Source organism: Apostichopus japonicus, chromosome 10 (assembly GCF_037975245.1).
Source record: "Apostichopus japonicus isolate 1M-3 chromosome 10, ASM3797524v1, whole genome shotgun sequence".
Taxonomy (NCBI): Eukaryota; Metazoa; Echinodermata; class Holothuroidea; order Aspidochirotida; family Stichopodidae; genus Apostichopus; species Apostichopus japonicus.
Window position 1 is genome coordinate 10291297 of NC_092570.1, and position 16325 is coordinate 10307621.

At 38.2% G+C, this 16325-nt stretch overlaps 1 protein-coding gene across 1 annotated transcript; it reads right to left on the bottom strand.

The window, feature by feature from the left end:
• Positions 1–8062: 8062 nt before the first annotated feature.
• On the bottom strand, positions 8063–15935 carry LOC139975324 (uncharacterized). The gene is made up of 8 exons (XM_071983167.1): positions 15534–15935; positions 14373–14530; positions 12895–13003; positions 12176–12257; positions 11320–11487; positions 10604–10722; positions 9705–9825; positions 8063–9348 (listed from the first exon to the last, which is right to left on the bottom strand). Exons 1-8 carry the CDS (start codon positions 15756–15758, stop codon positions 9245–9247), a joined length of 1086 nt encoding a protein of 361 aa, XP_071839268.1. The 5' UTR covers positions 15759–15935; the 3' UTR covers positions 8063–9244.
• Between the last annotated feature and the right edge of the window lie 390 nt (positions 15936–16325).

Here is a 16325-nt window from a genome sequence, read left to right on the forward strand (position 1 = left end):
ACGAACAAAGTCTGTGTGTGAGCTCATTGTTTGTCAAACTTATCTTTGAGAATTTGATAGAGACGGCTGTTATGAATCATTTACCCCTCCACCCTCCACAGCCAGGAGACACAACCCTAACCCTCCTCATTGGTATATTATGTGATAGCTAAAACTGTCATAAACAACCTACGCCCTCCTCTACCCACCCTCCACAGCCAAGAGACACAACCCTAACCCTCCTCATTGGTATATTATGTGATAGCTAAAACTGTCATAACAACCCACGCCCTCCTCTACCCACCCTCCACAGCCAGGAGACACAACCATAACCCTCCTCATTGGTATATTATGTGATAGCTAAAACTGTCATAACAACCCACGCCCTCCTCTACCCACCCTCCACAGCCAAGAGACACAACCCTAACCCTCCTCATTGGTATATTATGTGATAGCTAAAACTGTCATAACAACCCACGCCCTCCTCTACCCACCCTCCACAGCCAAGAGACATAAACCTTACCATGATCATTGGTCTATATGTGATAGCTAAAACTGCCATGAACAACGTACCCACTCCTCTCCCCACCCTTAACAGCCAGGAGACAAAAACCATACCATGATCATTGGTCTGTATGTGATAGCTATAACTGTGATGAACAACTTACGCACCCCTCCTCACCCCACCCTCAACAGCCAGGAGAAATAAACCCAACCATCATTGTTGGTGAATATGTGATAGCTATAACTGTAATGAACAACTTAAGCCCACCTCTCCCCACCCTCCACAGCCAGGGTACATAAACCTAACCATCATCATTGGTTTATGTGTGATAGCTATAACTGTCATGTACAACTAACCCCCCCCCCCTCTCCCCACCCTCCACAGCCAGGAGAAATAAACCCAACCATCATAATTGTTCTATAAATCACATTAAAAAACATGGATATCGCCTACCTTCAGAATACCAAGGTTTCTGTGCAGAGTGTTGGTGGGATAAGAACGATGGTTGAACGTAGCAGTTTGTGGTTTCAATGATAATCGTAACCTGTGCATTCATGATGGCGTATATGTGTGTGTGAGTGCGTTTGTGACACCCAGTTTCTAAACACGATATCTGAAGAAGGGAAGGTCAGACAAATTTCATAATTAGTGTGTAGAAGTACCACATTGAGTACAAGAAGCCTATTGTTTTTGGTGGAGGTCATTTGGGGTCAGCGAAAGCCAAGACTTCACGTCACTACGTTATCAAGACATCGAGCTGTCTTTTCCCCGTCATCGAGCTGTATTTTCAAGTGATCCGTAATAGTACCTGTTGATGGCGCCAATATTGCCCAAATGTACGGAAGCGTAGAGGGGACATTGCTCACTTAATAGAACTTGTCAAAGCGTAAAAAAAATCAAAGTTACCCTTTTACACACTTTTTAAAAAATGTCAAACTTCAGAAAATTGTCGTTTGCATATTAAGTACAACTCTTCAAATGCCAACATTCAGAAAATTGACATTTTGCACATTACTTACAACTCGTCAAAACATCAACACTCTGAAAACTACCGCTTTGCGCACTTCCTGAAAGCTAGTCAAAAGGTAAAAATTCTGAAAATTGTGCTATTTAATGCTCAGGCCGAACATCAAGGCGGGTCCGCATACAAATTACTAGGCCTACTCATTATTTATTATTATTTATTTATTAATTAATGTTGTTATGAATAATGAATTTTGCAACGATTTTGGCAACGATTGCCTCTCAGCACGATCGAGATTGTAGTTCGGTCACCGGCGGCAAGCAAGAAAACTTTTAACATTATATAGGGCCTATACACAACGAGAACTGTCGCTTATCAAATAGGAATGATGATCAAACTGACCCCTTCATGAAATGTATTATAATCAGCAATGAAGAGAATGTTGTCGAATATTCGTTCAATCGTAATATTTTTTCTCAAATGAGAATGTTCTTTGTCTATTTTCACATGTTTAATTCCCTAGTGGGCCACTGAGCCTTCGAGGTTGTTTACAGGACCATGGTAGAACATACATTTTTAGTCAGGTATTTTTGAATACCCAATAACCATAGGGTCCAGCGCCACTAAAAGAATCATCCTGCTCTCTTTTCACATGGTTAAATCATATGTGGGCCACGGGCCTATTCTGGCTGCTGCCTAGGTCGTGGTACAGCATAAAGTTGCTTTAATTGATATCTCAATGTCTAACGGGTATACCACAAAACTAATTATCCTGGTCAATTTCTCACGTCTGATACAATGTTGGTGCGCCCTCGGACCCCCTAAAAGGTTACAGTTGCTGTACTATACGGTTCATTAAAGCACCTTACATTGAGTTTTTTTCCAGCGCTTTTGGCCTTCTGGGTTCCCGGTCCAAAAATGAGTTGAGTTAATCAACTTCGCAAGTGATAGGGGAAAGAGGGCAGGGATGAAAGTGGGGAGGGTTTCCCTCTCTGATGAGAGGTTATAAAGAATCAGTATATGAATTTTTATGACTGGGATTGGGATCTGCGGTTGATTGCCGTCAATTATACTGTAGAATTTTCATTTTACTGCCAATCTTAAAGAATAATCCTCTCTGAGACATCTTCATATCCGGTATAAAAGGATGATAGCTCAGGTCAAAGTTAATTTATGACTGCAGAAAATGGGCTTTATCCTCAGCAATGATCGTGGTGATCTTTGTATTCAGGGATCCGTATATTGGACATCTTAAAATTGGACATCTCTCGACTGAGCGTCGGGAGGGCGCCCGCAGTCAATTCCACTTCATTTCTCTAATATCCGAAAAGTTTGTTTACCCTTTGCGATACACTTTGCACGTTAAACAGGATGTTTAACCTCACTGTGACTTGCCAAACTACCAAAATCCAGCACGTCGGTGGCCGACAACAATGGAAGAATGAGTCATAATTACCTAACTTTGCTGCGTACGATAGAATCATAACAAAGGCTGAATAGGGACCGGATGTTCTGATTTCACTGATAACCAGATATGTATGCACACCCATAGAAAGATAACAGAACCCGGTTTAAAGTCTGAAAACCTTAGTTTGATGTTCAACAGTAATAAACTGTGAAATTCGTCTGTAATTACTTGAGTTGTGTTTATAGATGTGAGTGCAATCTGTGACGATACTTATCCTAATGGAGTCACATAACCAGCTCCCCCATTCCTCCCCATTCCCCCACCCCCCCCCCCCCCCATTCCCATTAAACAGAAATGTCCCACACAGTAACGTACTGCAGATAGATCTGTAAGCCCCTTTAAGCTCTAGGCTGACCTCATGACTTAAACTCATGCCCCCAACTTGCCCCGCCCCGCCTCACCCCATATCCCATATCTCACCCCATATCTCAGCGTAGGGAATTTAAAGCGACATATCATAATCGAAACTACCAAGTCGACAGTCATGAGTAACGGTACGAGTGCGACTTCGGCTGATCCGAGTCCGACCCGAGTTTGGACCATTTGAAACTTTGGGCAACCGCAGAGAGTTGTATTTGTGAAATTGTCGGGTTTTTTTTCTATACAGTTAGGTTATCGTGTGTGAGCGTCTGTGACACTTGCTTGGGTCCGCGGTAACTCAACAACTTCGGAGTTATGGATATTTGTCATACTTGCTATGTAGATGTATTATAGTGAGAAGGTGTGCCATACTGTTTTGGCGCAGACCGTATGAATATTAATGAGGTTATGGGGTCAAACTTAAAAATCTTTACATTACAATAACTCCGCAACCTTGAGTCGTATTGTAACCAAACTTGGTATACAGTTGTTGATTAATTGCTGGTATATGTAAGCCAACTTTTTGGGGACAATCTGGGCCAAAAAATATTTCGGTCCGATATTTGGGCCGGGTAGGTCCAGTTTATTTCCACCTCAAATGAATTTAGGACAAATTCTTTGGGCCCAAATTTGTGGGGCCCGATATTTTTGGGACCATTGGGTCCAGATCGTTTGGGGTTCAATTTTTTTTTTGGGGGGGGGCAAATATATTTTTGAGCCACTTTGTCATGGCCAAATATTTGGGACCACTTTCGCGCAAATTTTTATCGGGCCCAATTACTTTGAGAGGGACAGAAATTTTAAAATTGCAATAATTCCATAACCTTGAATCATATTAAATCCAAAATTGGAATACTGTTGTTGGTTAATAGCTGCTACATGTGGGCATAAATATTATGATATTGGGTGATGGCATACAACACTTTAATATTCCACTAAGCAAGGAACCAAAGGTTGAGCTCTTTTCCGACATGTTCAACAGGTAGTTAATTCTGAAGGGTAAATGTCAAAGTCACAACAAATGCACCAAAGTGTGTAAGCTCTTTCGGACGGTTATGGTAAACAAATACCACACAAATAAACAACATCAGACAGCTTACTGAAATATGATATATGATTATGAATATGATATGAATATGCATGATTATAATGATGACACATGTGCATTTTCATACGTTAGTATTGTTCATTGTTATTTAACTGTAATTATTCATTTTCGAAAATTATGATTAATAAAACAAGTCAGTACAGTATACTTGCTTTACCTAAAAGGTTAAAGCGAAGCCCTTGTGTAATAATCGAACTGTAGTAACTATATATGGCACTGAGATATAGGCTAGACTGTAACTGCTTCCGATTTTTGCAGTATTTCTTGCCCCCTATTTGCCCCCCCCCCCTCCCCAGATTGCCTGGTGCCTCCACTGACTGCCAACATATCGGTGATTAGTGGTAGCCATACACCGGATGTCTTAACCAAACTTGTGATAAAACCTTGAAGGGATTGTTGGATATTATTTATTTTCGTGGGAAAAACAGGATATCAAAGTTCCGGCATGCATGACAGAGTCGATTCTACAATTAGCTTCATTAAACAGTCTTGTGTAGTTATCTATGACGTCATCGGCTGATAAGACACGTTAACACTAGACGGTTGAAGGGTCCAAAGCACAAAGTCTAACGCCAGATCGGCGGCTTGTTGACACTTCTTGTTTAAAACAAAACCTATCCAACATTAACATTCAATGTATAAGAATAACAGACTTTAGCCTGGGAGACCCCCTCTTATGAAGGTGTAACGTTTTCCCATGCGGGGAGGGGCGGGGTGAGGGGGTTATTATATTTGTTGGAATATGATTTTCTAATATCCAATATTTCGTTAACGTTTTTACAATTATTTATCTCGTAACATTTTAAGCACAAAGGAAATGTTAAAACATTATGTAATTTTTACATTTTACGGTGCTATATCATATAGGTTTTACCTCCATTAAGGTTATACTTCCATGTAGGTTATACGTCCATGTAGGTTATACTTCCATATAGGTTACCGTATACCTCTATCATGCTCCATGTATAGGTTATACTTCCATATGGGTTATACTTTCATTTAGGTTATACTTCCATGTAGGTTATACTTCATACGCCTCCATGTATAGATTATACTTCCATGTAGGTTATACTTCCAGGTAGGTTATACTTCCATATAGGTTATACTTCCATGTAGGTTATACTTCCATGTAGGTTATACTTCCATGTAGGTTATACTTCCATATAGGTTATACTTCCATGTAGGTTATACTTCCATGTATAGGTTATACTTCCATGTAGGTTATACCTCCATGTATAGGTTGTACTTCCATGTAGGTTATACTTCCTTATAGGTTATACTTACATGTAGGTTATACTTACATCTAGGTTATATTTCCATATTGGTTATTCTTACATATTGGTTATACTTCCATATAGGTTATATCTTATGCCGTCGACACTGAATTCGCACTTACTTAGATTACCAGAGAGTCAATGACCAGGCGCGTATCCAGGGGGCGTTGGGGGCGCGCGCCCCCCGGGTAAGAAAAAAGAGGAGAGGAAAAAAAAGAGAGAAGAAAAAAAGGGAAAAAGAGGGGGAAGGAAGGGTAGGAAGGAAGGAAGGGAAAAGAAAAAGAAGAAAGACAGAAGAAGGAAGAAAGGAGGGAAAAGAAAAAACGGCAAGAAACCGGGAAGAGAAAGAGGAACAGTGACATAATTACAGGGCTGATCCATATATTATATACACAGGGTAGCCAGTGACGGATCGATGCTTTCGGAAGGGGCGTGCGCCTCACCCTACCCCTTAAACCGACAACTCCATTTTGATGTTCCATTTTTCCTCTCTCACTCTCACAATATATATATATATATATATATATATATATATATATATATATATATATATATATATATATATATATATATTAGTGAGAGAGGAAAAATTGAAACAACAAAATGTGCCGCCCGGGTTAGAATCCTGGATACGCCTTTGGTGACATGCCAGGCGTTTCAGTTAGCACTCAGCTAGGGACATTACATACTAAAACATGATTTTGAATAAATTGTGTGAGAAATGAAATTTGGCTCTTCGATATGAGTGATTAAGAGTTACCAAGCGCTCTTCAGTGAGTGTCATACTGCAACATTGCCTATATAGCCATATATGTATGATGTAAACGACCAACCTGCTACCTTCTTGTCTTCTTTGTTCCAACTTAGACAACATGTAATTGCGGCTGAATATAAGTGACCGAAGTGCTAGATGTATGAAAAAGAAGTCACTCAACCGAACTAATAAGCAAAACTTGTGAATATAAACATACATAGTATGTAAGGAGTGCCGATCAAAATAGCGACACAGTTCATTTAACGCCAATTTGGTCGCTGGTTTGTTGGTTCGCTGATACTATCTACGGATGCCCATAAGCTACTTTTCAATTTGTCAACAACCTCTCCTATTCTTATGAGGCGTAACGCACATGTTATCTAATAGGCTGGAGTCACGGTAGATTATAAAACAAGGTTTCCACAATTTAACCTCTAGTGTCTCCAAATGACCTTTGACCTCCACATAAAACAATAGGCTTCTTGTACTTAACATGTCACAACTACATACGTAATATGAGATTGGTCCAATTTTTCCTTCTTGAGATATCGTGTTTACAAGGTTTACACAAGTTGACACAAGTTGACCCCAAATAATCTTTGACCTCCACAAAAAGCAACAGTCTTCTTTTACCAAATGTGGTATACTCCTTCACACGAAATACGGGGTTGGTCCAAGCTTCCCTTCTTTCTTCTTGAGATATCGTGTTTACAAGCAAGGCGTCACACACACACACACATCCGCCTGCATGACAGCATATGTTACGATTATCGCCGAAACCAAAAAGCAGATGTCAGAAAGGGGAATTTAATTTCTGCGGAAGGTATTCCAAGACCAAAAGCTGTAGTGCTTTCCGGAAAACATTATAGAGATTTCAATTGGAACGTATTTCAAAGAACCTGTGGGGGAGGGGGAGGGAAGAAACGTGGGAGGTTCAACACTTTATTAACCTAACATTACCCAAATAAGGAAATTTGGACGTGATGGGAAATGTTTTCGGTTTTGATTTACCCCACGGACTGCGGGGGGGGGGGTACTGGACATCATCTTGATGGGGAAATGACCCCCATTTCCTCTCCCCTTGGCGCCATTGATGAAGCATCATGTAATATGGAAAAGCTGTTAGTTTAAGGAGCCAAATACGCGTTTTATCTGATGACTACTCCCGGATAAACCCTCCAAAAGGTAAAACAAAGACTGCTCGAGGTGTTCAGAACTCATATTTCCATCAAAAGTAAATAGCCATAATAATAATAAAAAATAATAATGATAAATGTGCAGTTTGTGTTGATTGCACATTTTATAAAAGAAAAACCTATAGTGGGAGTCCAAGGGGCGAAGTTCCCGGAAGTTTGTGGATATTTCTTGTTCTCGTAGCGACTTAAAAGATAAAATGCTAAGGTCAGAAAGAGGAGTTAATTCCAAGAGATGAAGGAATTCCAAGCCCGGAATCTGCAGTTCAGAAATACATTCTGAAAATGTCAATTTCATTGGAACGTACTTCAAAGCACCTGTGGGGAGGAGGGGGGGGGGGATACCTGTAGGGTCATTGTCGATGGACCTCAATATGCTCCTTATGCATAATTTGAAATGAGATCAAATGTTGCCAGGCTTCAACAGAGTAATAGTTAGCATTATAGTCGACATGGGTAAGGTTTTTTTTAAGCATATATTTCATAACTTTCTAACTTCACATAATTCAACGTTATTCGTATAACGTATCCTTTCATGGCAACATATATACATAAATAAATAAATAAAATAAATGTTCTATTTGTATACTACAACACGATATCATCGGAAAACATATTGCATAACAGCTACACATATAAGGAAACATACAAGAAATAATCTAAAATTTAACACTATATAATATGATATTTGTATATACACAATTCAATTGATTTTCAAAGTTCTCACGAAATACTCCGTTTGTACAAATATGATTTGCCTTCTTTAATTAAATGTGAAGCACTCCAGCCTCCTAAGTTTATTTTGTTCGATCAAGTTATAGAAAAACCTTCATTTCAACGCAACGTTAATGAGGTCGTGTAAATTACAAGACAATACAAACATTGTAACATTAACTGATTCAGTTTGTATTTTATATTGGCAGATCTCCTATATTGTCAATTAATACGTATTAATTATTTTAATACGTAATTAATACGTATTAATACGTATTATTATTAATACGTATTAATAAGTTGACGTATATTTACGGCTATAATGCACATAGTGCATACATTTGTACTAAGTAGTAATAGATTCTACGAGACCTTTTGATGCGAAAGGCAATGAATAAATAAATAAATAAATACATATATAAATAAATAAATAAGTGACTAAATAAATAGATAACAGCAAAGAATATTTAACTGTAATATACGATATACAAACTAACAAATATGTATTTGAAGAAGATAACTAGTTTTTTTTTGGTAGATATTTAAACTTAAAAACATTGAGCAATTACCTTGTAAAATTGAAATCCAGTAGCCCTGATTTACCGCAGCAGGGTAACACAAAAATAAAGAACTTGTGTCATTTAACGTATAATAAAAACATATACCATATGATGTCCATAACACTATAACAAAAATAAATTATCAAAGACAATAAAAATATATTTGCGTTCATATTTACATATCAAACCGCAAATGATTGTATAACTACATGTTTCGATCTTGTAAATAATATATATATATATCAGAAACACCCAAACACTTGTAAAATATATTTGTTGCTTCAAATGTATGCAGAAAATTTAATATATAAATATGTAGGTTTGCGTTATATATTGCCTTGGTAATAGAGAAATATGGTTGGTCCTCAGACATTGTTGACTCTAAATCTTCCACGCGGTTCTACTAACGCAGCCGACCGGAAGTACTCAATGCCAAGACTGTTGTTACTTCCTACGGTCATAAAATAGTCTGTAACAAAACAAAACAAAATATCAATTGCAGGTTTTCATTTTCGCGAAGGATAAGAATTAGTGCGTTAAGCAAAAGCATTTATATCGAAGCGTCCTTTACATTTTCATTATGTACATACTATGCCACCCCCTCCCCCCACCCACCCCACCGTTGACCAACACTAACCTCCCGAAAGAGAAATGTTGCCAAATCTTCGATATTTCACAATCGTTGTCGAATTCTTGACTGTATAGACAACATTTGTTTGTAATAATTTTGCATTAAACTATAATTAAGTCTATTCTCTTCTTCTAAATATTCTAGCCTATTTTGTCGTGCCCACTATGGCCTCCCAGCATACGAGTATGACTTACTTCTGTTCGTAAAAGACTCAAAGACGTCATCTCCAACGAACTCTGGATGTGCGTACCAATAAAAGAACTTTGCATCCGGGTACTTGGTTGTTTCGCCTTGAGAAGGTTTGTCAAATGCTTCCTGAAATGACAGAGTTTTAACAATGTAAACAATAAACACACTGATGTAAAACATAACAACAGTGTAAACAATAACAAGAATGTAACCGTCAAGAACAATATAATTGCGTACAATCCTTCATCCTGACAATAATGAAGAAAGCATTGTATCTATAATTTGTAGGAAATGGCTAACAAACTTTAACTGTATGCTGATAAGACGAAGAGGATTAGATGATCATTACAAAATGGTGTGATTTAAGCCGTTAAAGCCCGCCGAACACAGCCGACTGCCAGTCGGAAAAATGTAGCATATTCAGTTTTCCCGTCTGAATTAAGCCGACTTGACATGAACATGGCAAAATATTTTGTCAGTTGTAATCTTGAGCACACGTACACTCTCCGAATATCACCCAACGTAACAACGGTCGTGTAGTGTGCGGCGGGGTGCTACTGATCATAAGCCAGTTTGGAAAAACCGGACATTTTTCTGGAATTTTCTGATTTGCAGTCGTGTAGTGCTTCACGACTGAAGCGGTACAGGTTTAACAAATATAACCAATCAAATGTTAATAAATTTGCATGTGACCTAAACAAGCTCCGGTCCGGTAAACGATCGTTCCGTGTACTAATTAGTTGGTCAGTGTGCGGGGTCATTCGTAGCACTATTAGTCTTTACGAATAAAGTTGAGTCTGGTCTGGATCAGTCGTACGGTGTACGTCGGGTTTAAGAGTACTACTTTCCCCTTGATGTCTCAATGTCAGCAAGTTACGGTATAGAAGACTATATATAATCTTACCGCGTGTATCACGTTGCCTGCACCATCCAGTACTTTGTTGGAGCATTGCTCGTTTCGTATTACACACACCCGGTACTGACTTTTGGACCCCGTTTCATACAGTTCCATTCTGAATTTACCTAGGAAGGAAAAACAAAATACAATTGATCTTATCAGGTAAAATATAACGTAACTGAAATAGATATGGGATGTGGGTGTTATACTTATACAATGAAGTGTCTAACAACTCCCAAATGTGCACAGCTCTATTGGCAGCCGTACTCTATCCATGCAGAGTACGGTTTATGTATATGCATGACTTCATATGGTTCAAACCTGACACGGAGTGACACAGCAACATATCTAATCAGCAAATACACTTAACATAGGTAAACAAATAAACTCAACGCAAGGGCACATAACAAAAATCAACATACACCAAAACATTTACACTAAACATATCCTAACCACGTATCATTTCATATACAAACAAATAAACACGAATACAAGAAACCAATATCAAACCAGCATAATATGCGCAGGCTTTCATAGGATTTACATACGAAGATGGTTTAATACAGTAACTGTCGCCTTTGAAAACCTGTAAGACCGTGAGAAGGAGGGTGATATATTATTGTACGTGAATGTATGCAATATGAATATACATTAACCCCATCGTGTTTGCTTTAAATAATGAAAATTAATGAACGAACAAAGTAGTAGTCCTGCGGGCTTACTTTTACTGTCGATGGTGGTGTCCATTGATACTCGATTGCCGTCCATTCTGAGGTACTTTGGTGATAGATTGAATGGTTGCTGTGAGATGTACCTTGGGTTTGTTGTAGACTTGTATCTTAGTAACTGTGCAGTTACAATGGTATCAATTTCACAAGTTACTTTGTCCTCTGGATACAAAAACAATACAACAAGACACTCATGTAATAGCTGTATCATAATTATAACGTTTATTAATCAACCTATTTCACGTAGGTGGGCGATGTTTAGCGTACATGTTTTGGAGAAAAATTGTATAAATAATTGTATTTTATTTCCGGCACAAACATTTGTAATAATTGTTTAAATGTCATGCATTTTCGTTTCGCTGTGACAGACATATTTATCCTGAGCAATGGGTATTGGAATTTAACCATTATTCTCGCCGTAAGCTGGTTACCTTTTCATTTGCGCATGCTCGTACGATCGTCATACGAACTACACCTAAGCCTTATACCACCACGGTGAAATATGGCAAATAGCCTCACTCGTAGACGAAAGTGAAACATTCTGCCCAGATTAGTGTTTGTAAATTAGGCGAAGATATGGACGTCTCAGAAATTAAATTTCTGAATCTGTATTTACGAGACTTTCTCGAGAGTTCGAACACAGAGAAGCAACAACATTTTTCTTTTTCGAGAGTATTTTGTGCCAAGAGGCTGTTCGTTGCACACATTACCAGTTGTTCATAAGGAATGAACATAGACACGACCTTTAACCTAGTATGACGTCATTGAATAATAATATCTAACCCCATTGTGAGATCCTGGAATACCTGCATACGAAACAAATGACTGAAGCAATTGAATGTTTCTCTACCTGATAAGATAAGTGTGATGGTGACTTCGATCTGGACCACTAACTTGTTTCCATTCTCCTCTTCTTTCTCACGTAAAATAACCTTTAAATAAAGATAAACAAAAAACGATCCCTGTTTATTATGCAGGAAAAACAATATCAGTAATAAGGACGGTGTCATGTGTGGCATATAACGCAGATATGTGGGAAAGCTGAACAGCTAAGAAATGGAATTTTCATTAGGGAGACAAGTGGTGTCAAAGGTGGAAAAAGGTAAAGAGGGGAGGTGAGGTGGGGGAGGTGGGGAGATGGGGTGGGGAGGAGTTAAACGGCCTCGTTGACCAACAATATATCAATCATACGTCAATGTACCATAAAAATAGCGGTAGTGGCGGTTAGATGGGGAGCTTAGTTGGAGTAAGAGAAGGTTAGTTTTATAGATGAATATACAGAGTGTCTCGAACATATTGCTTTGGTTCATGGTTGATTTGTCTTTAATGGTGAAAATGAAATACTAGAATATCAGTGGATCCAGCGGTTTCAAATTTTACTAATAGAAGTGTTTCTAGAATCGCTTAATCTGCCAACTACATGTACATTATTTTGCACGATGTGCAGTTATTATGTCTATATAGTCTACTTAATATGATCATCCGATACAAGAGTATTCCGAGATTATATCCATCAAGTCTCACAAAGCGTCCTACATGTTTTTAAAGTATACTATAAACTATACATACCATTGTTATTTCTTTGCGTACGTCAATGTTGTAAAACATGGTGGATACATCCGCGAGTGTATAACCTTTAAGAGCAGTTCCGTTTAATTTGCTGATGACGTCACCCTGCCTATATGGAAAGATAAAGATGTTATTTACTCGAATGTAACGAAAAACCAACAACAACAACAGAAACCCGGAAATCTGGCATGTATATATATAGTATACTCTAAAAATATTGAATATGATTGCAAACCTTGCTAAATATATCAACCGTTGGTTAGTTGTGCCTTTAATCTGCGTATCAAGTTTAACCTACACTAGAATGGCGTGTAGGCCATTTTCTCTCAAATCTTCAATATTTTTGAGTGAGTGAAACATTAATAGACGGTCCAGTCTTTGTCAGTAATTATCAGTTGGGAATAACTAACTGCATAATACGAAGTAGACTATTCCTCCCCCCCCCCCCCCTAGTTATGAGATTAATAAATGATATTTGTTTGATATATAGGGAGGCTAGGACAGATTTGTTTAAACAAGGCATATAAGTCCTTAAAATCTTTGGAGTGACGGTCACATATTGATGTACTATCAAAAAAAAAAAGATTATTTTATTACCCTATTGATTTATATTAACCGATATCATTTTATAATCTGCTTGATATGTTGCCCGAAATCATATTATTACCCGATTGAACAACAGAAAGTGTATAATATCCCAAGTAAAGATTTAAAGACAATTTATTCAGATGGCATCACATACCTTCTAGCAATGCAACTTCCTGGAGTAGTTAAAGATATACGGATACCTATGAAAAGCATTGTCCTAATCACTCTAATATAGGCATTAGAAATCATGAAAATAGCTGCAACTTCCATCAAAATCCATCAAAGATTGACCAGTTTACAAGTCTTTCTAGTGTCATTTATGAATAAACATTAGCTAAATATGCACATTTATGATGCACAGGATGTGACTGCCTAATGTTCTGTTACGTCACTATTCCTTTGTTTTCACAACCTTCGTTTCAAGGACACTGAGCACAGGTTTGTGGCCTAATGCGATTTTTTGAAATATTTTATGGTCTTCTTTGAAAAGAAGAGCATCACATTATTCAAATGATGTATGTGCATGGTTTTATAATTAGTGGTTAGTTTAGTAAGGGCTAAAATAAGAAATTTTGATGAGCGCAACACTCCACGTCATATTTTAAACATATTTTATAAGTTTCACAGACTTAATGGCAACTTCAAATGTGTATAACTTGGAAACGAAAAGAATATGAATATGAGGCAAATTGACTAGGTGCACGGTAGTAAAACTATAAAGGTTTAGCCAGTCAAACTATATATAATGCATTCAATCAACCATATCCCGTGCTATAGGGGCATGATATTGAGATAGGGTTTTCAACTAGCAGCGTTTAATATGTTTCTCTTCAACATAAGTATCGCATTGCTTGCAACTATAGGCTATCAATAAAAACGTTTCTACTTACTGTAATGTTGACAAAGAAGCCAATCCATTTTCTATAGCCCGAGCTACGTAGAAACAACCATCTTCACTCATTTTAATGTGTAGGCCGAATCGTATAGGTGATTTGGTGCTTGGATGTGACAAGTTGACGTTATTGCCTGGTGGTTCTTGCACCGAATCCTATGTAAGATTAACACAGACATTGTTTGAGAATTGGCGCAAGAAAGTCTCCCTGATTTCTTGTTTGAAGTGGACCTCCTTAAAGATAGAGTTTTTACAAGAAACAACTCTACGTAGCTTGTACCATCTACTATACCCAAAATGTATACACACCCACCATATCGACATACCCACCATATCGAAATACCCACCATGTCGACATACCACCATGTCGACAAACCCACCATATCGACATACCAACCACATCGACATACCCAGCATGGCGACATACCCACCATATCGACATACCCAGCATGGCGACATACCCACCATATCGACATACCCACCATGTCGACATACCCAGCATATCGACATACCCAGCATGGCGACTGGAGGTGGTTTCCTTTTCCATTGTTTTGCTTGGGTCATGCAGTAGTTATCAAAGAAAAGGGTCAATGCTATGCTGCGCAATTGTGTCGCAATCTTTTAGGCTTGTTCTCTGCATTCGCCTTCATTAAATCGGATATAGTACAATATCAACCAACTTGATTTCGCAAATGAACCAAATTACGATTGGATTCCCCTTGCGACGCAAACTTTAATAAGTTAAACTTAATTATCCCTTAAAATCTAACGACTTTTAGTATTTGCCTGTTACACTAATTTTCTAATTTGCTTATTTGATAATGACTAATTTATGCTGTTCCCACCTTTGATTCTTTTAATTGTCAGAATCCAAACTTATCACAAATGCCACTCTTCACCCCCCCCCCACCCCTTCCCCGAGAACTACTACAAAATATCAAGTCTTAAAGTGAACTATGGATAAAAAATTACCCATAACTCTCAACAGTGTACATGCTGACATTATTTCATTAGCCGAGCCACTATCCCACAGACACTGAGACCCCACCCCAGCCCGCACCCACCCCTCCCCCCACTCTTATGTGTTAACATGTCTGGGATATTCCTGTTATTTTTTTCACAGATAAAACAGAAAGTTTAAAACATAAATCGTACTCACCTTCTTAAAAAAGATGCTTTTAATTCCCCTAAGGGGTGATCTAGATCTAGATCTTGACCGCGGTCTGACGGTCAGTTGTTCCTTCCCGGGAACCCTCTGGTCATTCGTATCAACATCCCATCCAATGGCTGAGGATTGATCAGATTGTGTTGTGTTGCCGGTTGATGGATTCCAAGCAGACAACTCGCGGATATGCACAATTGGGAGCACTTGCATAGATGCCATTTTCGTTAGTTAACGTTGGTGTCTTCTTCGGGTTCTTTAATTAACTTGAATGTTAACAGTAATGTTGTTACAGCGTTACACGTTATTGGTCTGGTTAGAACTTTATATTTGTTTAAGTCTGAACTCGTAGTTTCGTTCAAGACAAGCACTGAGGTCTCAATGACTACCTTCATTCGGCAGTCTCATTTATACAGTTTCAATGCGAACGGTACACACACAGGGAATGTCCCAAGCCGATGAGATCAGATATACCGTAGCACATATAGACCATGATTCATATTTTGATTAGATACAGTTCCATAACAGAAATATGGAGATTATTTCAACATAGTTTTATTAAGAGTCGAAGGAGTATCCCACATTTACGTTACTGGATAAGTAAACGCCTACTATTACCACCACAAAGACACAAAACAAATTAGTCATACATAAAATAGCCTAGCCTACATGTAGTTACGTTTAAAATTGAGTGCCTAAGCCCTATCATTATTTTTGTATATTCAATACCACTATCTGAATATATTTATTTCTAACATAGGGATAACCTGCATTCATTTCCATGCAGTT